Consider the following 23,073-nt stretch of genomic DNA (forward strand, 5'->3'; position numbering starts at 1 on the left):
AGGAGGATAGAAGGAGATCTTGGGAGGACCGGAGGTTACGTTTTGGAGTGTAGCGAGAGATTAGTTCAGAGATATATGGAGGAGACAGATTATGGATAGCTTTGTAGGTCAGTGTTAGTAATTTGAATTGGATACGGTGGAAGATTGGGAGCCAGTGGATAATACTAATACTGCCCCTATCTACAAGAATATAACTACTATAATACTGCTCCTATCTACAAGAATATAACACTATAATACTGCCCCTATGTACAAGAATATAACTACTATAATACTGCCCCTATGTACAACAATATAATACTGCCTCCTATGTACAAGAATATAACTACTATAATACTGCCTTCTTTATACAGGCCTGTTCTGTATACTGTGTATAACCCATTGAATATTATACAGTGCAGTTTATCAGAAGGAGATAAACAATATACTGTCAGAGATTGAGGGGAGCTGTTTTGCGGTTTTATATACAGATGGTGGTGATATTCCCCACAGTCTGCACCATTATCAGTGAATTATAGTGAATTATAAGGCTTAAGAGAAAAACCTAGAAGTGATGTCCTCACCTTCATGTGCAGGACAGGAAAGAACTTCTCCGCAGACAATTCTTCACACAAGACCTGTGGGGAGATAACAACAAATTGGTTGTAGTTTTCATGCTGGGAGTTGTAGTTATACAGTAGCTGAGAGTGACTGGTTGCAGATCATTGACGTAGACCTCTATTTCATCAAGGTTATGATGTCACGATTCCTCTGTGCAGAGCATCTTTCACACACGTGATGCTCTGCCGTGCCTTTCTGAACTCAGAGCCGGCAGTGACATTTTACCTCTGTGCAGAGCATCTTGCATATTTGGAGATGCTCTGCTGTGTTTCTCTGAGCACTGGCTGGCAGGTTGATAGACAGCGCAGGATTCCATCCAGGTTCTAGGAGGTGCCGATTGCTCAGGTGTTCCACCTTCCTGGTAATTGCTCTGCTTCATTACTGAGCATGCTCTCCCAGAACCTTGCCAGTCATATATTCTGGTTCTGCAATTGTGCTCTTGGCTTGTGTTTGTATTCTGATGTAAGCTTCTTGACCTCGGACTGTTATTGGACTCCTCTCTGCCCACTCCCTGTTCTTGTCATTACCTCCTGACTTCTGACCTCGGACCGTTACCTGACCACGTCTGTTTGCTCCTTGTTCTTGTCATTACCTCCTGACTTCTGACCTCGGACCATTACCTGACCACGTCTCTGCCTGCTGCCTGTTCTTGTCATTATCTACTGACTTCTGACCTCGGATCGTTACCTGACCACGTCTATGTTTGCTCCCTGAATCTAATACGCACTGTCCTGGAATTCTGACCCTTGGCCTGTGACTTGACTGTGTTTCTGCTTACTCCCTGTGTCCTGTCGTGTCCTCCTGTTACCTGACCTCGGCTTGCCTGACTACCCTTCCAGCTATTCTATCCGTAAGTAGTTACTAGCATCCTATATAACTATTATAATGCCGGAAATGACCATAAACAGTGGCAGTGACTAACACTGGAAGAAACACGTGTACTGTGCTATATTGTCAAAGAAACCATGTGATGGAAGTGCTGCTGAAGTATCTGCTAGCAGATTCTCTCATGAATTAGTAAAGTGTTGCCAGTGTTTAGAATCCAAAAAGCTCCCTCTATAAGCATGGTTTTCTGCAGTTATCACCACTTTTGGTGTAGTCATATTGGATTTTAAAATTAAATACTATGTTTCCAAATGGGATGAACTTTTAAGAGTCATTTTCTAGTAGCTGTTTGGTGGAACATGCTGAGAATATGAAACCAACGCTGATCAGAAACACATGGGCTTTAACTAAAGTTTTCTCATTGTTAAATATGTAATGCATAGTTTAGCCACAAGATGGCGCTATATCACAACAATATAAGTAGTAATATTTATTCCGGAGGCTCCTTGTAATTTATGAAGCAGAAGTCATTGGCAATTTCCCAGTTTGTCCCTCGCCTTCACCAATAATTTCCTTTTCCCCAGTTCTCAAGTCTAAGAAATTTACCAACTAAAATTGTCCTTATTCACTTGCAAAATTTAGCCGCTTTGAGACATTTTTCCATTGTTGCTGTGCGGGGTATTTTTTATATATTTTTTTAATATATTTTTGGCCTTCGGTCTTATTTAAGAAATAGTATAAAGCCTAACTATCAACTTTTCATTTTTGAAGAATTAACAGTTCAAATGCCACGAATTATTCAAAAATTACCAATATACATTGTCCAAATAATATCTCCATATATACAGTATACCACCATACAGAACCAATATACGGCCACCCTCACTTTCTGGATCATACCTCCATAAAGAGGTCAAAAATATTGCCATTGAGCTCAGGTGAGAATATCATATGCACAACAAATAATACCTACATACATACAGAATAAATAATGCCGCCACATAGGAATCCAGGACATGAAATAAGTATCCCATTAATATCTCCATTTGGTGTATAGATAATACTGATAGAGACTGATGAAATAATACCACCATGGCTTAAAAAAAAAAAAGCGCCATACAAAGTCAAAGTACTACTGTCATATGAAGCTTAATTAATACTGCCATAGAGCGCTTAAATAATATGATCATAAAGGGCAAAAAAATCCAATATAGCCCAAATAATATTGCCATAAAGCTACCAAATAATTCTGCCATTCAGTGCTAATAAATAATGTATGTAATGCCCAGATAAATAATGCATTGCACAGAAGGTGACAAGCACTATGCAAATTGTGTCTACTGTACCTACATAGATATTGCCATTGAGCGCCCAGAATGTGCCATAGATCGCCCTGAAATTGCTACCCGTGACAGATGAATGCTGCGTATACTAACCATGTAATGCTATACAGCGCCAACATACCGCCATGCATCGTCACTATAAAGTGTGCATAAAGTTCTGAAATTATTAGAGCAATGAAAAACACATTATTCAGAGATATTCTGCATACATTGTTTTTAAACAATATAGTGTCCATATGCATACTGCCATATAGTGCCCAGACACAAAATGCCATATAGTGTCCATACGCATAATGCTATAAAGTGCCCATACATGTTAAGCCATATAATGCCTATACGCATAATGCTATATATTCTCCAGACATGTCATGCCATATACTGTAGTGTCTATACATATAATGCTATACAGTGCGCAGATATATAATGCCACATAGTGCCCATACCGCCATATAGTGCCCATACGCATAATACCATACAGTGTCTACATGTATTATGCCATATAGTGCCCATAAACTAGGGACAAAAGAGCGCAATAGGGTCTTACCAGATACAAAATAGTGGTGTATACAGGCTAAAACTCACCAAGCAGGGTTGTGCAAAGTCACAACCCCTATGAAGGTACCAAAGATGATGGCGGCTGCCACAGCCCCACGTGGGTTAATGTTCGGTGCTGGAGTGAAGAAGCAGGGTTAATGCCGTGCTACCACCAATAAGAAGAAATGTTGATTAATAATAATAAATTCCTTTATTTCATAGGTCAGGTCTACGCGTTTCAGGGATCCAGTCCCCTTCTTCAGGACCAAGAAAATCAACAATATAGATATTGTTGATTTTTTTGGTCCTGAAGAAGGGGACTGGATTCCTGAAACGCGTAGACCTGACCTATGAAATAAAGGAATTTATTATTATTAATCAACATTTCTTCTTATTGGTGGTAGCATGGCATTAACCCTGCTTCTTCACTCCAGTACTGAATATAGTGCCCATACACATATCATACAGTGCGCAAATATATTATGCCATATAGTGCCCATATGCATAATGCCATACAGTACCCAGACATATAATGCCATACAGTGTCCATGAACATAATGCTATAAAGTGACCAGGCATATAATGCCATATAGTGCCAATGCGCATAAAGTAATACAGTGCGCAGATGCATAAGGCTATATAGTGTCCATACGTATAATGCCATATAGTGTACATGTAGTGTACATATGTGTACATATGCATAATGCCATATAATGTCCATACACATAATGCCACCTGCATAATGCCATACAGTGCCCAGATGTATAATGCCATATAGCGTGCATATCCATACTGCAAAACAGTGCCCATAGGCATAATGCCATACATAATGTCCATTGTTATACCTATAAAATGTATACAGTTTCAATAGATATTGCCTATAAAGGTATTAATATACAGTCATATGAAAAAGTTTGGGCACCCCTATTAATGTTAACCTTTTTTCTTTATAACAATTTGGGTTTTTGCTATTTCAGTTTCATATATCTAATAACTGATGGACTCAGTAATATTTCTGGATTGAAATGAGGTTTATTGTACTAACAGAAAATGTGCAATCTGCATTTAATCAAAATTTGACCGATGCAGAAATATGGGCACCTCAACATAAAAGTGACATTAATATTTTGTAGATCCTCCTTTTGCAAAAATCTCAGCCTCTAGTGGCTTCCTGTAGCTTTTAATGAGTTCCTGGATCCTGGATGAAGGTAGATTTGACCATTCCTGGTTACAAAACAATTCCAGTTCAGTTAAGTTTGATGGTCGTCGAGCATGGACAGCCGCTTCACATCATCCCACAGATTTTCAATGATATTCAGGTCTGGGGACTGGGATGGCCATTCCAGAACATTGTAATTGTTCCTCTGCATGAATGCCTGAGTAGATTTGGAGCGGTGTTTTGGATCATTGTCTTGCTGAAATATCCATCCCCTGCGTAACTTCAACTTCATCACTGATTCTTGCACATTATTGTCAGGAATCTGCTGATACTGAGTTAAATCCAGGCGACCCTCAACTTTAACAAGATTCCCGGTGCCAGCATTGGCCACACAGCCCCAAAGCATGATGGAACCTCCACCAAATTTTACTGTGGGTAGCAAGTGCTTTTCTTGGAATGCCATGTTTTTTTGCCTCCACGCATAACACCTTTTTGTATGACTAAACAACTCAATCTTTGTTTCATCAGTCCACAGGACCTTCTTCCAAAATGTAACTGGCTTGTCCAAATGTGCTTTTGCATACCTCAGGCGACTCTGTTTGTGGTGTGCTTGCAGAAACGGCTTCTTTCGCATCACTCTCCCATACAGCTTCTCCTTGTGCAACGTGCGCTGTATTGTTGACCGATGCACATTGACACCATCTGCAGCAAGATGATGCTGCAGGTCTTTGGAGGTGGTCTGTGGATTGTCCTTGACTGTTCTCACCATTCTTCTTCTCTGCCTTTCTGATATTTTTCTTGGCCTGCCACTTCTGGGCTTAACAAGAACTATACCTGTGTTCTTCCATTTCCTTACTATGTTCCTCACAGTGGAAACTGACAGTTTAAATCTCTGAGACAACTTTTTGTATTCTTCCCCTGAACAACTATGTTGAATAATCTTTGTTTTCAGATCATTTGAGAGTTGTTTTGAGGAGCCCATGATGCCACTCTTCATAGGAGATTCCAATAGGAGAACAACTTGCAAGTGGCCACCTTAAATACCCTTTCTCATGATTGGATACACCTGCCTATGAAGTTCAAAGCTCAATGAGGTTACAAAACCAATTTAGTGCTTTAGTAAGTCAGTAAAAAGTAGTTAGGAGGGTTCAAATCAAGAAATTGATACGGGTGCCCATACTTTTGCACCGGTCAAATTTTGTTTAAATGCAGATTTCACATTTTCTGTTCATACAATAAACCTCATTTCAATCCAGAAATATTACTCAGTCCATCAGTTATTAGATATATGAAACTGAAATAGCAAAAACCCAAATTGTTATAAAGAAAAAAGGTTAACATTCATAGGGGTGCCCAAACTTTTTCATATGACTGTAACCCAGATAAATTGTCTATACACTGTTTATGTGCCATAACGCGAGGAGGTAGTGCACGTACAGCAGGTCCTCACTCCTGTTGGCTCTATGTGTGCCATGCCAGTGTCTGATGCGCTTGAGCTGTAGTGTAAAATTCACATTATGGCTCACCTTTAACTGCCACATAGCACTTGGACATTGCAGGGCAGTCTAAGGGTACTTTCACACTTGCGTTTATTTCCTTCCGTTACAATCCGCCCTTTTGGAAAACAGCGGAATCCGTTAACGGATTCCGCTGTTTCCCATAGACTTGTATGGGTGACGGATTGTACCAAAAGGACCTGCGTTGCTTCCGCTGGGCGACGCTCCGTTGCTTCCGCCCAGCGGGAGGAACGCAGCATGTAACGTTATTTTGAGCAGCGGAATCCTCTGGATTTCACTGCGCATGCTCTTTTTTTTTTTTTCTTAAATCAAACTTTATTTTGGCTCGCGGTGGCCGAACGTTCAGCTGAGCGACCGGCCACCGGCATGCCCGGCCGCCGGTAAGTCACAGCGCTCAGCTGAGCGCCCGCCCGCCGGCATGCCCGGGCGCCGGCAAGTGACAGCGCTCAGCTGATCACCCGGCGGCCGGCTGCAGGGAGCGATCAGCTGATCACCCGGCGGCCAGCTACTGGGAGCGATCAGCTGATCACCCGGCGGCCGGCTACTGGGAGCGATCAGCTGATCACCCGGCGGCCGGCTACTGGGAGCGATCAGCTGATCACCCGGCGGCCGGCTACTGGGAGCGATTAGCTGATCACCCGGCGGCCGGCTGCAGGGAGCGATCAGCTGATCGTTTACAATAGTCTGCCGCTGGTAAAACTGTAAAAAAAAAAAAAAAAATCAAAACGAATTGCGTTGTTTTGCAGCATCCGTTGTGCCACTATATGCAACACATCCGTTGCATCCGTTACACAACGCAATGCAACGGATACCGTTCAACGAAAGTGTGAAAGTACCCTTATTTATTATATTTCCATGAATTTGAGAAATATTTACACTAACGTCATGAAAAATAATAATAATACTGTTGTAAACCCCCGTACCTGCGCCATCTGTCCCGCAGTTGGGAAACGGCTGAAGCTGGAGACGTTCACCAACTGATGTTTGGTGCCAGATTTCGTTCTTCAAAAAAGAAAAAAAAAAAGAGAGATTCTATATAAAAGCCACCATAGAGCAGTCTAATACATATGTTGGTAATCTACACACATTCTCTGGGGACCGATGGGCAGCCAAGAATTTCTAGACAACTTTTGTTACTTTATTTTTCTAAATTTGTCCACAGGGGCCACGTCATGGTCACTGATGCATATGTAAATGTCACGATAGTTTCACAGTATAGGAGACTTGTGACAGGTTTTGGGACCTGAGTCTCATTTTGCCATGTGAAACTTCATATTCTACGTTTGTTTCCTTTCTTTCGGTGCATTAGGGGTTAATGTCAGTTTTGCTTCTAGCAGTTCTTTTGTAGTTCTGTTCAGTTGCAGCTGCCCTGTGACCACGCTCACCTCCTTCAAATAGTCACATGACCCATCAGCTAATGCTGGTGATAGAATCTCATTCTGTTCAGCCGCCTGGGTGGAAGGAGCTGTTGGAGAACTTACTGGTGTCTAGCCGTCTCCACCCTTGAAGTCTTGCTGCAGCTGTGAACTTGTTGTTGTTATCCTTTTTCCTCCTGTCTGTCTTTCCTTCCCTTTGTGTTTATTAGTGCAGCGGTGAGACTAGCGCTCTTGCTGGCCTACTCACTAGTAAGGGTGAGTTTAGGGAAAGCAAGGGCCAAGGTATCCTGTTCGGCAACGGGGTGAAATAACCTGTATGGGGAACACTAGGGAGCTCAAGGTAAAGCTGCAGTTTAGTGCAGGAGGTGTCCTATCACCCTTCACCCTAGTCTCTGCCCGCTCACCCAATCAAGTCTTGACTTATAAGTCGGAGGCCGGCGTAGATTCCTTCACCGATGGCAGGAATGGAAAGCTAGCACTGTGTGAACAGAACCTGAGCCCTGAGCTCACCTCAATATAAGTCGTAGCCTCTCGGTTTTCTGCTCCAGCTTTGCAGACAAGACAACGGCTCCGAGCCGTGGATCCTGGGCACAGAAGTTGTGGTGCTCCTAGTAATGGGGTCAAAGAAAAATATATTCGTTTTTTGGCTTTTTAAATGTTTTTGCTTTATATTTTGTAAAGAGCTTGTTAGAGAAAGGATCCCGAAAACGCCAATAACAATATGGTCAGTGCAAGGCTTAAGAGCGTGACTGTCAGGCTTCCACCAGGGGGCGCAGAGGCTGAATGGAGATGGAACTCCAAAGTGCTGTGAGACAAAAGCCCACAAGAGGGCGCAAGCACCAGAAAGTGTAGTCAGCAAGCCTAAGTCTAAACCGGGATGTCACGTCAATACAGGGGGGAGTGAGCAAAGCCATAAACAGGTGGAAGCAAAAGGGTCAGGAGCCGAGAAGTCACGTCAAAAGTCAAACAGGGGAAGCAGAGCCGAGCTCAGGAAACGTTACCGAGGTCAGAGGCGAGGAGAACAAGTAAGTACAAAGGAGAGGGAGGGGACTGGCACACAGAACGGGACCGGGGTCAGGTAGACAGGGCGGACAAACACTACAAGGGAACGGAGGTCAGGGACAGGGAAGATGGGTATCAGGATGGATCAGGGCTAACTCACAAGAACAGTTGCGCACGCTGCAGAGCAGGACTATTACTGGCGCCGTTCCGAAGGAGTCCACACCATAATAAAGCGGTGTGAGCCTCGGAATGAGGCCCAACCGAGCAGACCCCTCCCACCAGACTTAACCCCATCAGCATCCAGCTACGGTCATGATAGTGACCTGAAAATTCAGACAGCCTCGATTATACTTATTGGTCCTTTGGGCGTCCATAGAAAGTATATGTCCTTGAGTCATCCGTGGACCATAGAAAGTATATGTCCTTGAGTCGTCCGTCTGGCTTGTAATGTTTTATTTCCAAGTCTATACATTTTTGGAATTATGGGAAAAAAAATATAAAGCAGCAAAGACATTGTCCGCATATCCCGGCTATGCCAGAATCTCGAGTGAAACTAAGCGCTGATGTAATCTCAACACCATTAAGGGGCAGGTATTAATCTAGGAATTTAAGAAAATTGGGTGATGACTAAAGAGAAGTGAAATGATTCAATTGAAATTGAATTCATGTAAAAGTTTTAGAAATTTACTGAACCCGGTGAATTGAAATTTGGAAACTCGATTTGCAAGAAATTTCATATAATGCAGAAGATCGTATGGGCCAGAGAACCTGACATTGGGCATGGCTATCCTAAAATAACTTTCAGCTACCACATGGTATAGTACAGCCAATCATGAAGTACTATCGTAGCAAGTATAAAAGCTGAGGCAGGGAATGCAGCAGCCATTGTGTGGTGAAACTGGATAATGAGAGGATGTCACAGCCCAGCCATTGAGAAAAGAAAACCATAAATCACTGATAAAACTGTACAGACAACGTATGACAGCTCAGGAGCGAGGAACAGTTACTATCTGTCTACTCATAACCAAATACGTTGAAGTCAGTCTCACATTACTAAAGCTGTGATTGCACAAAAAAGCTTAAAATACAGTTGGATACAGTCCTCAGAGGGTTACACACGTGTTTTCACGTCAATTGGAGGCTTTATAGTACGATTGATTCAAAGTGAATCGAATTTTTGGGAAAATTTTGGCAAAATTGGCGAATTAAATTTTTAAAAATTCTTCTCTCTTCTCTATTGGTAACCATTGTTTGATCAGAAATGACCTCCATATAGGATGGCAACATTTCTAAAATGTAACAATGATAGCTCTTCTTCTTAAAACTCTTCAAAAGTGGTCCAATCAGAAGAGTCACAATTGATGGGGGGTTCCAACATATCCAACAGATACAAGAGACCCATTTTTTCCCCCAAGAAAACACCTTTCTTCTCACAATTATTTTTGTGAATGGAGCCAACCATACAAGGTGCCATGATGAGGCTGGGATCTGGATCCCTACTGTAATGCCCTTACAGCATCCCCATGCTGTCCTGTCCCCCAAACTTCCTGGTCGCCAAGCGGTGACTGCGCCATCCCTGGTTCCTACTGCTGTCTACCGAGCCCTGCACATGCCATACAGGCCTCCTGGGAGTGTTCGTAGGTTGCGCACATGGGCATATTTCTTTTCTTAAAGGGCCAGTACCCCCTGACCCGGAAGTGCCTCTCAGTATGGCTGAGAAGTATCAGGTATTTAAGGCACCTTCCCCTTTAGGGAGGTTCCTGGGCAATGAGTTCTATATGTTGCTAGTTGTCAGGTCCCTTTGTACTGCTGCTGTTATTAAGCAATGTGCTGCTGTTGATTCCTATCTGTCTTCCAGTGCATGACAAGTCTGCTGCTGCTGCAACTATCCATGCCGGCCGCCTTCTACAATATCCGCTGCCACTGCTGTAACTATCAACGCCAGCCGCCTCCTATGATATCCGCTGCTGCAAGGATCCATGCCGGCTACCTCCCACGTTATTCGCTGCTGCTGCTTCAACAACCAGAGACTGTGTCCGTGGCGCCAGCTGTCGAGGTACCGTTGATCCCCTAGGGCTGCCCTGTGTCGGCTACCTACCAGAGTGTCTGCCTATCACCACCTTCTCTGGCTTTAATGAAGACTTGGCAGCTGATCAAGTTTGCTCCTCCAGGCCAGTGATCGGTACATTCGGTCCAGTGGCTTGCCCGGCAAGCATTACACCTTCATTCCGATCCAACTAGGTGGACTCTCAACAATCCCATTTTACCCATGCTAAATCATATTAGGATTATCATACCTTTCCCAGGAAGTGCTTCCTGTAGAAACGCGCTGTAGGGTCGGATTGAAGGATGCGCAATCTGTCATACGGAGCTGGAAGATCGGATTCAGGGGAGGGCAGAGAGTGGATAGTGCCTTCTATCCAGTACCCACCTTGAGGGGGCACAACTAAAAGTGGCAATGGGTGGCCTCTTCTTAACGCCTATGAGAAACATCGGTCAAAGTTTAGTAAGGAAAAATAATCAGAAGAACTGGAAATCTCGAATAAAGTTGGAGAACTTACTTCTTGAATTCCAGGATGTGTTTTCTCATTTCTCCTCTAGAGATAAAATATATCAGGTCAATCAAGGGTTACTATTATATACATGTATTGAGAAAGAATGACCATGACCCAACATATAAGGCTATTGTGCCTCAATCCCAACCTTTCACCTATTGTGAAATTCCTCTTCATCTTTAGCTTTTTAGCAGAGACTGGAAGGTTTTAATGCAAAATTGACTGATATTTGGAACTGTTCATAATTCCCTCTGCATTGACTAAAGTCTCAGTTCCAGCCGCTGAAAAACAGCCCATAGCACAATGCTATCTCCACCATGCTTCACTGTAAGTATGCTGTTCTTCTGGTGACGTTGACTTTGCATCAAACTTACCTTTTGGAATTAGGGCCAAAGAGTTCAACTTTGGTCTCATCAAATCAGTACATGTTTTCCACTATGCTTTTAGCAGACTTGGTTTTGGCAAAGCATATAGGCAAATCGGACTTGGGTATCTTCTTTGTAAGAAAAGGATTCTGTCTTGCCACCCTACTCTACAAGTCAGACATATAAAGAATACATGAGTACTTTCCAGAAATGTCTACTTCTTTAACTTTGCTGTTGGCCTCTTTGCAACCCCTTAGATCATTTCTTTTCTGTCTTTTCATCAATTTTTCAGGGACGTCCAGTTCTATTTAATGTGTTACTGTTGTGCCAAATTAAGTTCCTTCTTAAGGACGTCTTCACACTGTCCATGGTTTATCCAATGCTTTTGAAATGTTTTTGCCCTCTTCTCCTGACTGATAATTTTTCACAATGAGATCCCTTTGCTGTGTTGCCAGCTGTTTACAGACCATGGCTTCTGTTGTGAAATGCAACCAAGAAAATTCCTCCTAGAAATGCAACATTTTCTATGCGGTTAATCAGAATCCCTGTAAATGAGCACTGACTGCTAGGTTACATGAGTGTATATGTGTTTTGCCTAATTATGAACTAAAACACATCCCGAATTATAAGAGGACGTTCACACTTATGCAACCATACTATTTTCCCCCTCAAAATTATTTCAGTTTGTTTCACAATGGATTCATACAGATTATGGGTGACACTAAAGGTGGAAGAAGTCCTGAAATTATTCTTCTTGGTAGGATATTTTTACATGACAAATAACAGGCATTTTAACAGGGGTGTGTAGACTTTTTATATCCACTGGTGGTTCTTGATGTGTGATTGTTGTGGATCCAGATCCAGTAAGGCGGGCTTTGCACACTACGACATCGCAGGCCGATGCTGCGATGCCGAGTGCGATAGTGCCCGCCCCCGTCGCAGCAGCGATATGTGGTGATAGCTGGCGTAGCGAAAGTTATCGCTATGCCAGCTTCACACACACACTCACCTGCCGTGCGACGTCCCTGTGGCCGGCGACCCGCCTCCTTGTTAAGGGGGCGGGTCGTGCGGCGTCACTGCGACGTCACACGGCAGGCGGCCAATCAGAGCGGAGGGGCGGAGATGAGCAGGATGTAAACATCCTGCCCACCTCCTTCCTTCCGCATATCCTACGGAAGCCGCAGTGAGGCCGGTAGGAGACGTTCCTCGCTCCTGCGACTTCACACACAGCGATGTGTGCTGCCGCAGGAGCGAGGAACAACATCGGACCGTCGCGTCAGCGTAATCATGGATTACGCCGACGCTGCACCGATGATACGATTACGACGCTTTTGCGCTCGTTAATCGTATCATCCAGCCTTTACACACTGCGATGTCGCATGCGATGCCGGAAGTGCGTCATTTTCAATTTGACCCCACCGACATCGCACCTGCGATGTCGCAGTGTGCAAAGTGCCCCTAAGGGTCATCTTTCTTCGACCATCACACAACTTTAGGTCATGGCACAACTTTTTTGCTGGATTCTGGCTTAACCTTTCGGACGACTATTCCACGAGAGGTCACCAACGATTGACTGGTGGGGATCCAACTTCCGGAAGACGAGAATTACCGGAGCAATGTATGTTCTTCATTTTTGTACCGAATACTGCTGTGGATCAGTTCTTTTGTATGTTTCAGAACACAGCTGTATGTGCCAAGTGCAACCACAACCGGCAGCAAAACTGATGGGGTGGGCGACGGTGCACAACCCTTCTGGTGATCCGAGGGAACCCAACAGACAGACTTGTATCTATCGAATATTGATCAGTTAGTAGTGAAGGGTGAATAGTAACTATTTATGTTCGGATTTTTCGTAACGAATCCCAGAGTATTATTCCAGTATTCATCACGAATAACGAACCTAATGCAAGTCAATTGGGAACCCGAGCATTTTTTTGCCGTGCCGAATACTGAAATAGTTCTCAGTATTTGGTAAACATTATCCGAACACGAATAGTTACTATTCGCCCATCTCCATCAGTTAGGTGCTGGTCCTTATGTGCCATGACCTTTTTACCCTTCTGATGAACAAGGGTATTAGGAGTTGGACTTTCAAGCATAAAACCCTATTGGACTATTCAAAGTTGGCCATCAGTGGTGATTTGTGGAGAATTCGATCAGGTAGCCTTTATCAAACTTTGCTATAACTTTTTTCAATGATCTTGTCCAGCATGGAAAGTTATAAAATTTTGCAAATCACTTTACTTGAGGACTTGACTTCATTCTTATGATAAAATGGCATGAAATTGGTTTCCAAAATCCCTGCTTTCCCCCGGTCTGTTTCCCTGCCGCCAGCTGCATTGATATCACAACGTTGTCACTCCTGGACTTGGGGAAGGTTCGGTGCAATGCAAAAAGCACAACAAACAGAGGTTTCACTAGGACAATCAAGGGGTACATCAGGGGCACTTTAATAACGGTGGGCCATAGTGCCAGTGAGAGGGGAGATGGACACCTCTACTTACCTGCAACTGTACCCTGCACTCCTAGCCAGTCTCTATACAGGTTCCTCAACGGTCTCTGAGCAGGTATCTAAAGAGACCCTAAAATAGTCCTGGCTAATGAGTGGGCAGGTAAGGATCACTAGTTCTACCTCTGCACTAAAACAACACACCAGGGAAGGAAGACAAACAGGGGACTCAACAAAGGATAAACACCAACTTCTTGGCTGCAGTAAGGCATCAGGACTGCATCCGATACCACAGACAGAAAGGGTTCCAACAGCTCCTTCCACCTCCAGGCCAAGTCTCACACTGAGGATTCAGTATAACCAGTACTGTCTACAGGTAGTAGATAGTAGATATAGGGACTGGGAGTGGTCCCAAACCAGAAACATCTGAAAAGGTAATGAGAACGCTGCTGGCAAGTAAAACTGACATTAACCCTAAGACTGCCAAAAGAAAGGAAATACATTTAATATTGAGAGCCTTACATAGAAATGACTCTCTAGGTCTGAATCTGTCAATAGTCTCATAATGCAGAAAGACAAACATGACAAATTTACTCCATTGGAGTACAGATGATATCAGTGATGGTTCAGCCCTTGTCTCCTCCTCTGAGTGTCGTGTTTATTAGTGATGAGCGAGTATGCTTGTTACACAGTATGCACTAGGGTAAATCGGGAAGAGCCGGGTACAGCCCCAGAACTGTCGCATATAATGTATGCGGCAATTCTGGGCGGCTGCTGACTGATATTGTTAGGGTGGGGGGCTCCCCATAACGTGGAGCTCCCCATCCTGAGAATACCAGCCTTCAGCCGTATGGCTTTATCTGGCTGGTATTAAAATTGGGGGGACCGCACGCCGTTTTTTTAATTATTTAATTATTTATTTCACTGCACAGTATACACACACCCACCGGCTGCTGTGTTTGGGTGCAGTGAGACAGCTGTCACTCAGCGTGGGGGCGTGTCTCACTGCAACCAATCATAGGCGCCGAAAAGCAGGAAAGCAGGGAATACGAGATTGTTTAATGAGCGGCCGGCTTTTTCAAAAGAGGAAAAGCCGCCGGAGTTTAGTGAACAGCCGTGCAGCGCCGCGGCAGTGATCGGGGAACGGTAAGTAAGAGAGAGGGGGGAGACTGACTGACAGACTGTGAGAGGGGGACAGACAGGACAGAGCGAGACCGACCGACGGGAGATAGAATGAAAAAAAAAATGACCGACATCGCTAGTAAAAAGCACAAAACGTGCGTTTTGGACATCGGAGTGCCACACAATGTTTTACGTAAAATCTTTCATGTATTAATCTCAAAAAGTAACATACACCAGCTCTATCTCACTATTGGGTATGTGCCCTTAACATTTCCGCCATAAAAATTCATTTTGGTGTCATTTTGGAAGGTTTTCTGGTGAGTCGGTAAAAATGGCGTAAAACTCGGACAAAATTGTTCACAGCTGTGACTTTTGAGTGATAAATGCTTCAAGGGGTCTTCCCCATGCTGTTGCCATGTCATTTGAGCACTCTTCTGAGACTTTTGTGCCATTTTTAGGGTTTCTACATGCTGCCGGGGGTCATTTCAGAAAAATACTCGGGTCTCCCATAGGATAACATTGGGCTCGGTGCTCGGGCCGAGTACACGAGTATCTTGGGATGCTCGGCCCGAGCCTCGAGCACCCGAGCTTTTTGGTACTCGCTCATCACTAGTGTTTATCTAAATCTCTTGCAACAGCTTATCCCTAGTATTAGTAAGTCACAGGTTCTGCTGACCCATCACTGCCATCATCTGTACTCCAAATGAGTACATTATTAGATCAATGCAGCTAAAGACCGGAAAATAGACTTAAATATGGTGTTCACTTACATGCAAAACAAATAGTAAAGTGATTTTCGAAGTTTCTTAACTTTCCATGCTGGACAAAATTATATCTCTTTAAGAATTGCATTGGAGGGCAGTAGATCCTTAGATAGTATCGGACAACTTTATGTCACCAAATTGGTTCTCCCTTCCAACTCAACCATTAAATGGCCGTATGAGCATATTTTGTTTATCGGGAAAAAAGATACTTGGAAATAAAACATGGAAATGTCATGTGATGTTCTACCATGAGGAAGGAAGACTGACCTTTAGAGGCGAGGGGAGGACGCAGCGCTGATCCTCCAGGCGGCTGCACTGAAAAAATCAAAGAGAATATATAAAAAATTGTATATGAAGAGAATCAATAGATAAAAACTTACATATGAAAAGGAAAAGGTTACAAAAATGTATCGTAGCACAGCTCTGTCTTTCTTATGCTTAAGATGGTCAATAATAAACCACCTGTCCGGAACAGGTAGCGAGGTCACAGAGGATGTGCAGTCCCGGACAGAGGATGTACACTACAGTATAAAAGTTTGGGGTCACTTAGATATTTCCTTATTTTTGAAAGGAAAGCACATTATTTTCAATGAAGCTAACATTCAATTAAACAGAAATCCACTCTATACATTGTTAATGTGGCAAATGACTATTCTAGCTGCAAACGACGGGTTTTTAATGCAATATTTACATAGGTCTATAGAGGCCCATTTCCAACAACCACCGCTCCAGTGCTGTAATGGTACATTGTATTTGCTAACTGTGTTAGAAGGCTAATGGATATTTGAAAATCCCTTGAAAACCCTTGTGCAAGTAAATTGCCAAGAAACCGAAGATTTCCTACAACGGTGTGTACTACTCCCTTCAGAGGAGAGCACAAACAGGCTGTAACCAGAGTAGAAAGGGAAGTGGGAGGCCGCGCTGCACAACTGAGCAACAAGACAAGTACATTACTGTCTCTAGTGTGAGAAATCCACGCCTCGCAGGTCCTCAACTGGCAGCTTCATTACATAGTACCCGCAAAACACCAGTGTCACCGCCTACAGTGAAGAGGCGACTCCGGGATGCCGGCCTTCAGGGCAGAGTGGCAAAGAAAAAGCCATATCTGAGACTGGCTAATAAAAGGAAAAAATTAATATGGGCAAAAGAACACAGACAATGGACAGAGGAAGATTGGAAGAAAGTGTTATGGACAGAAGAATCGAAGTTTGAGGTGTTTGGATCACACAGAAGAACATTTGTGAGACGCAGAACTACTGAAAAGATGCTGGAAGAGTGCCTGACGCCATCTGTCAAGCATGGTGGAGGTAATGTGATGGTCTGGGGTTGCTTTGGTGCTGGTAAAGTGGGAGATTTGTACAAGATAAAAGGGATTTTGAATAAGGAAGGCTATCACTCCATTTTGCAATGCCATGCCATACCCTGTGGACAGTGCTTGATTGGAGCCAATTTCATTCTACAGCAGGACAATGACCCAAAGCCACCTCCAAATTATGCATGAACTATTTAGGGAAGAAGCCGGCAGCTGGTATCTATCTGTAATGGAGGGGCCCAGGCACCAGATCTCAACCCTATAGAGCTGTTGTGGGAGCAGCGTGACCGTATGGTACCAAAAAGTGCCCATCAAGCCAATCCAACTTGGGGGGGGGGGAAGCATGGGGCGAAATATCTCCAGATTACCGCAGCAAATTAACATCTAGCATGCCAAAGGTCTGCAAAGCTGGAATTGCTGCAAAGGAGCATCCTGTGCCGAAAGCAAAGTGTGAAGAGAAAATTATTATTTCAAGTAAAAATCATTATTTCTGACCTCGTCACTGTCTGGACGATATTCTCTATTCATTATGCAACTCATTTGTAAATAAAAGTAGGATTTTTCATGGAAAGGACAAAATTGTCTGGGTGACACCAAACTTTTGAACTGCAGTGTATAGCCCGGGATAATCGGTGAGGTTGCAGAGGATCTGCAGTTCGGAACAGGCGGTGAGGTTGCAGAGGATGTCCAGGACAGGCGGTGAGGTTGCAGAGGATGTCCAGGACAGGACAGGCGGTGAGGTTGCTGAAGATGTCCAGGACAGGACAGGCGGTGAGGTTGCTGAAGATGTCCAGGACAGGACAGGCGGTGAGGTTGCTGAAGATGTCCAGTCCAGGACAGGCGGTGAGGTTGCTGAAGATGTCCAGGACAGGAAAGGCGGTGAGGTTGCTGAAAATGTCCAGTCCAGGACAGGCGGTGAGGTTGCTGAAGATGTCCAGTCCAGGACAGGCAGTGAGGTTGCTGAAGATGTCCAGTCCAGGACAGGCGGTGAGGTTGCTGAAGATGTCCAGTCCAGGACAGGTGGTGAGGTTGCTGAAGATGTCCAGTCCAGGACAGGTGGTGAGGTTGCTGAAGATGTCCAGTCCAGGACAGGCGGTGAGGTTACAGAGGATGAGCAGTGTGGACAGACGGTGAGGTTACAGAAGATGTATAGCCCAGGATAGGTGATGAGGTTACAGAGGATGTGCAGTCTGGGATAGGTGGTGAGGTTGCTGAAGATGTCCAGTCCAGGACAGGTGGTGAGGTTGCTGAAGATGTCCAGTCCAGGACAGGTGGTGAGGTTGCTGAAGATGTCCAGGACAGGTGGTGAGGTTGCTGAAGATGTCCAGTCCAGGACAGGCGGTGAGGTTGCTGAAGATGTCCAGTCCAGGACAGGCGGTGAGGTTACAGAGGATGAGCAGTGTGGACAGACGGTGAGGTTACAGAAGATGTATAGCCCAGGATAGGTGATGAGGTTACAGAGGATGTGCAGTCTGGGATAGGGGGTGAGGTTGCAGCCAATACACCTCACTCTTTGTGAATCTTTGTGGAATAACTATTGATTTTGTCTTATTAATAATCCTAAATTTGGCAAGACTGTCTATATTGTTTGGCTTCAATTATGGAAAATATGGGGATTTCCTGGGTGAGACTCAGGTTGGTCTTAACCATCCCTGGAATAATCTTGGTAAATATGAAGCACTTTGGACATTTTGGCACGAGTTGGTCGATCAGAGATCTCAAATGATCATGCTGGCTCTTCTGTGCCGATACGTGCCCAGTTCCTCCACTCAGGGTCAGACACCAAAATACGACTCCTGTTTAGCAGCATATTGTGACCCATAAGATTCTTTAGCTCGGTCATTAACATGCAATTTGCTTTAGAATTTAGTAAAATTGAGACTACTTCTGAGGGACTGCAACCTATGGGAATTAAGATACCAGACGGTTCAGGTACACTAGGATGTTGAAATCATCATAAATCGGTAAAATGGCAAAGTGTTTGTATAAACAAGGCTGGAGTAGATTAGGGATAAGACAGGGTTAAGTTCAGGTAGAGGAGGAGTGACAGATGGCAAGTGCATTGGCTAGTGGTGCGGGTCTCTTGGTGTGCCAGTTCTGAATAGGGTTCGAGTAAAGGCCCTGTTACACGCAATGACGTATCTAATGATATATCGCCGGGGTCACGGATTCTGTGACGCACATCCGTCATCGTTAGCGACGTTGTTGCGTGTGACACGCACGAACGACCGTTAACGATGGAAAATACTCACCAAATCGTCCATCGTTGACACGTCGTTCATTTTCATAAAATCGTTGATTGTAGAGGTTGCAGGTTGTTCGTCGTTCCCGAGGCAGCACACATCGCTACGTGTGACACCTCGGGAACGATGAACTACAGCTTACCTACGGCCACCGGCAATGCAGAAGGAAGGAGGTGGGCGGGATGTTACGTTCGCTCATCTCCACCCCTCCGCTTCTATTGGGCGGACGCTTAGTGACGCCGCTGTGACGCCGCACGAACCGCCCCCTTAGAAAGGAGGCAGTCGCCGGACACAGCGACGTTGCTAGCCAGGTAAGTCCGTGTGACGGGGCCTAGTGATCTTGTGCACCATGGGCAGCGATTTGCCCGTGACGCACAACCGACGGGGGCGGTTACGCTCGCTAGCTATATCGCTTGCGATATCGCTGCGTGTAACACCCCCTTTAGAGAAGACATAGCTACGATGTCAGGGCCAGTCAGGGAACTCTGAGTTAACCTCGTCAGGTCCAGAGCCTAAAGCTCACCCCGGCGGGCTCAGGGAAGTAGTGCGAGTAGTCATTGGGCCCAGAAGTGGATGAAGGTGTAGGGAAAAGGGGGAATGGAGAAGCAAACCAGGCAGCTTGAGGACGAGTTCCAAAATAGCGGGGGACAGCTCGAGAAAGAGTACCACAGAAACAGTAGAATCAGAATTGTGGGTCCCTAACTTATTTTAAGCCTTAAAGGTGCAGCGCTACACACCAACCACCACTGTAGCAACAGTGAACCAGCAGGGCATGTGACCTGGTGCCTCACAACACCATCCTACAAGGCTGAGCCCCCATGACTAAAGGCCTCACAGCCCCACTGACACAAAAGCACCATAGCAATGGCCGCCACCCTGCCCCAGCACCCATGTGAAAGGAGATGGCAGACATTTTCTACAGTTATTGCACGTCTGTCATAGTGTATAGCATAAACTGAATATTAAGCAGCAGGAGAAAAAACATCAGGCACTCACCCTGGGTTGCTTGTGCAGGTTTAGGATTTATTCAATCATTCGGGCTTACATGTGCATGAGGGCTGGTGGGGAGGGAGAGGACGCTAGACACGTCCAGGACGACGGCCGTTTCGCACCCGTCTGGTGCTTCAGCTGGTCTCAGACCACACCAGATGAGTGCGAAACGGCCGTCGTCCTGGACGTGTCTTGCGTCCTCTCCCTCCCCACCAGCCCTCATGCACATGTAAGCCCGAATGATTGAATAAATCATAAACCTGCACAAGCAACCCAGGGTGAGTGCCTGATGTTTTTTCTCCTGCTGCTTAATGTTTTAATCTTGATCACATCAGCGGCACCGCAGAGTGTTTTTTTTCAGCCGATATTGAAGGACTTAATCTTCCATGGTATTTGGTGTGGATCAGTGCCCTGGATACCCTCCCTCAACAACAGAAACTGAATATGTTTGGTTGCCAAGTAATTAATGGTGTTACTACTTCATCTACGACACGGAGCGGCAGCGGGGTGATGGACACTGCCTTGAAGAAACCAGTACGTGTCATGCACCCCAACAAAACATATCTGTACATGGAGTCTCCTTGGCGAAGGAGCACGGCGACTGTACGGATTGGTGTCCATGACTTCCTTCAATGTCACTGGTCTGAACTGTCAATCATCAGGAGCGCATCGCTCCCTGGCAAGCAGGAAGCCAGCAGGCAGGGAATCGGTGTGCTCCTGATGATTGATAAGATCCTGAGACAACCCCTTTCTTTTGGTTGAATCCACCTCTGACTTCATACAAAACTCCTAAATCTAAAAAAGTTAGAGAAGTTTTTGAAGATAGAAATGAGAAAATACTGTAGAGTGTAAAAGTCAAAAAGTTTGCAAACTGAAACTTAGTCAACCTCCTTCTAAGGATAAAGGGACGATTGTAATAATATCGTATGGAGAATGTGACTTCATAGATCTAAACTGGGTCAGATACTCCTGAGCTCCCATCACATTCATAATTAATGTCCGTTCTATAGGTCCTATATACGCTCAATAATTGTGTTTATTTTCTTTAATTAGTTAATGACATTTCATTGAATTTCCTGTGGCGAGAACATTGGTGTCCCATCGAGCTGGAAGCAATTAAGGGCCGACACATAGTAGATTTTCAGAGGGGAAAAAAAAAATAATGCTTTTTTAGTGTGTGATTACAAAGAATGACCTCCACCTCTAACTAATGTGAGAAATACAGTCTCTTTTGTTCCTATAGTTTCCATCTTGTCTTATAACTGAATGATGTCATAGGGCTCAGCTAACACTGATGGGCAGAGAAGTATCACATTTCTAGACACACCCGCGGCCCTTATGGGTGCATAGCTATTTCTTTGTTTGTGATACTATATAAACTGGTCACATGATGTAATAAAGCAGAAACTTTCAGTACACCACAGAGTGTGTGCGCTGTATTGATTTCCCAATCACTTGTAAAACAAATCTTATTAATTTATAGATCTAATGGCATAGAGTACATGGAGTGTATTTTGCTGCTCACACTAACAGCAGCTTGAAAATGTAGAATATTTACAGTATACGAAAACTAAAAATTCATGGAGACCATCAGCATGCTGCTGTTGACTGATCCTATTCTGTCATTTGTGTGCCGCCCCTCCAGCGGTCGAACCACACGGATCCGGGGTCACCGCTGTGGCTCGAGGGTCTGCGGACCCTGGAGCTCGTGGCAACTCGAATATAAAAAGGGGGCTATTTACAGGGGATAAGATTTTGTGATGCCACCCATGGTTCGCGGTAAGGGGAGTACCACCGCTGCCGATAGGAGTACCCAGGGAAGATGGAGTGGGGTCAGCCAGTTGACGTTTCCCTCCACAGGTAGGGGACACCCCGGGACTCAGGATGGTAGCGTTGGGGAGCGTGGTGTGGATTGGAAGCAGGGGAGGACAGCGTACTCACTCAGGCAGTCTTGGTGATGATTCGACCACAAAGCAGACTCTGACAACAAGGTAAACCAAGTCACTGGGTGCTGCTGCCCTCTTAGGGAAACCTGTCCGGGTATCCGTCCCCTATAGTACTGCCCGGTGGTCCGGAGCCTGCCTCCTTGCACAAATTTGAATAGTTCTTGTGGCCCATTGGCATAGAGCTGTTCGGGCCCCACTCCCTACGTATTGGTAGTAAAGCTGCGCTCTCAAGGGCTCACGCTTGGGATTTCTGTGGGCTGCGTAGGTTGGAAAGCCCTTTCCCCCTCTTTGCGCTAGTGCCCCTGATCTCTGAGCTTCTTAGGGACAGTCCATAAAGTCACTATCCTCCACAGGTTAATTGCCGGGTCGCCTGAAGCTACTCCCCAACCTAGGGTCCAGTACCCCGCCGTACTTTCTGTCCCGGACCGGCTATTAAACTCGAGCTGCTGACTGTCCTCCAAAACTAGGTCCAAGCACTCAGTCCCAATATCCCGCAACCAGATTTCTAACTCCTCCGGTCCCAGACCACCGTCTGTGACCCAACCTGCCACAAACAGGGAGCCACTCACTCCCCAAATCCTCACTCTCTGGGAGCTACTTCTTCACTCTTCCTGTGAGCTCCAACCCCAAGCTTCCTCTCACTTTGCTCCCCTGGAGCCAACTTCTCTACCTCTCCTGCTACTACCCTCCCACCAAACAATAGGATAAAGAGTTGCACACCAGTCACAATGTATAGGGGAATAATGAAAAGCATAACTACTATAGGAATACTAGACTGAAAAATACAATGGACTATCTGAAAAAAGTGAAAAACATGAAAATGGTATCTGCATAACTGCTATGAATAATAGGAATGGTAGATGTTTAGCCATTGTATTGATCAATGCAAAGGAGCCCCAAACCAAACGCCAAGGTAATCTCTATTTTTGGGGTCCCTAACCTATGTGTAACCTCACCTGCAGTTAAAAAAA

General features: G+C 44.9%; 1 protein-coding gene across 1 annotated transcript in view; it reads right to left on the reverse strand.

Annotated features, from left to right (window-relative positions):
* The window catches only part of LOC142312564 (rap1 GTPase-activating protein 1-like), a 79,288-nt gene that overhangs the window by 52,260 nt on the left and 3,955 nt on the right, over positions 1–23,073 (reverse strand). The window contains exons 4-9 of the mRNA XM_075351556.1: positions 15,879–15,926; positions 10,918–10,953; positions 10,654–10,836; positions 7,865–7,962; positions 6,902–6,980; positions 564–617 (exon numbers count right to left, since the gene is read on the reverse strand). Coding sequence (XP_075207671.1) covers positions 564–617; positions 6,902–6,980; positions 7,865–7,962; positions 10,654–10,836; positions 10,918–10,953; positions 15,879–15,926 — 498 coding nt within the window. The remainder of the gene's footprint in view (positions 1–563; positions 618–6,901; positions 6,981–7,864; positions 7,963–10,653; positions 10,837–10,917; positions 10,954–15,878; positions 15,927–23,073) is intronic.

This window comes from Anomaloglossus baeobatrachus, chromosome 5 (assembly GCF_048569485.1).
Source record: "Anomaloglossus baeobatrachus isolate aAnoBae1 chromosome 5, aAnoBae1.hap1, whole genome shotgun sequence".
NCBI classification, from domain to species: domain Eukaryota; kingdom Metazoa; phylum Chordata; class Amphibia; order Anura; family Aromobatidae; genus Anomaloglossus; species Anomaloglossus baeobatrachus.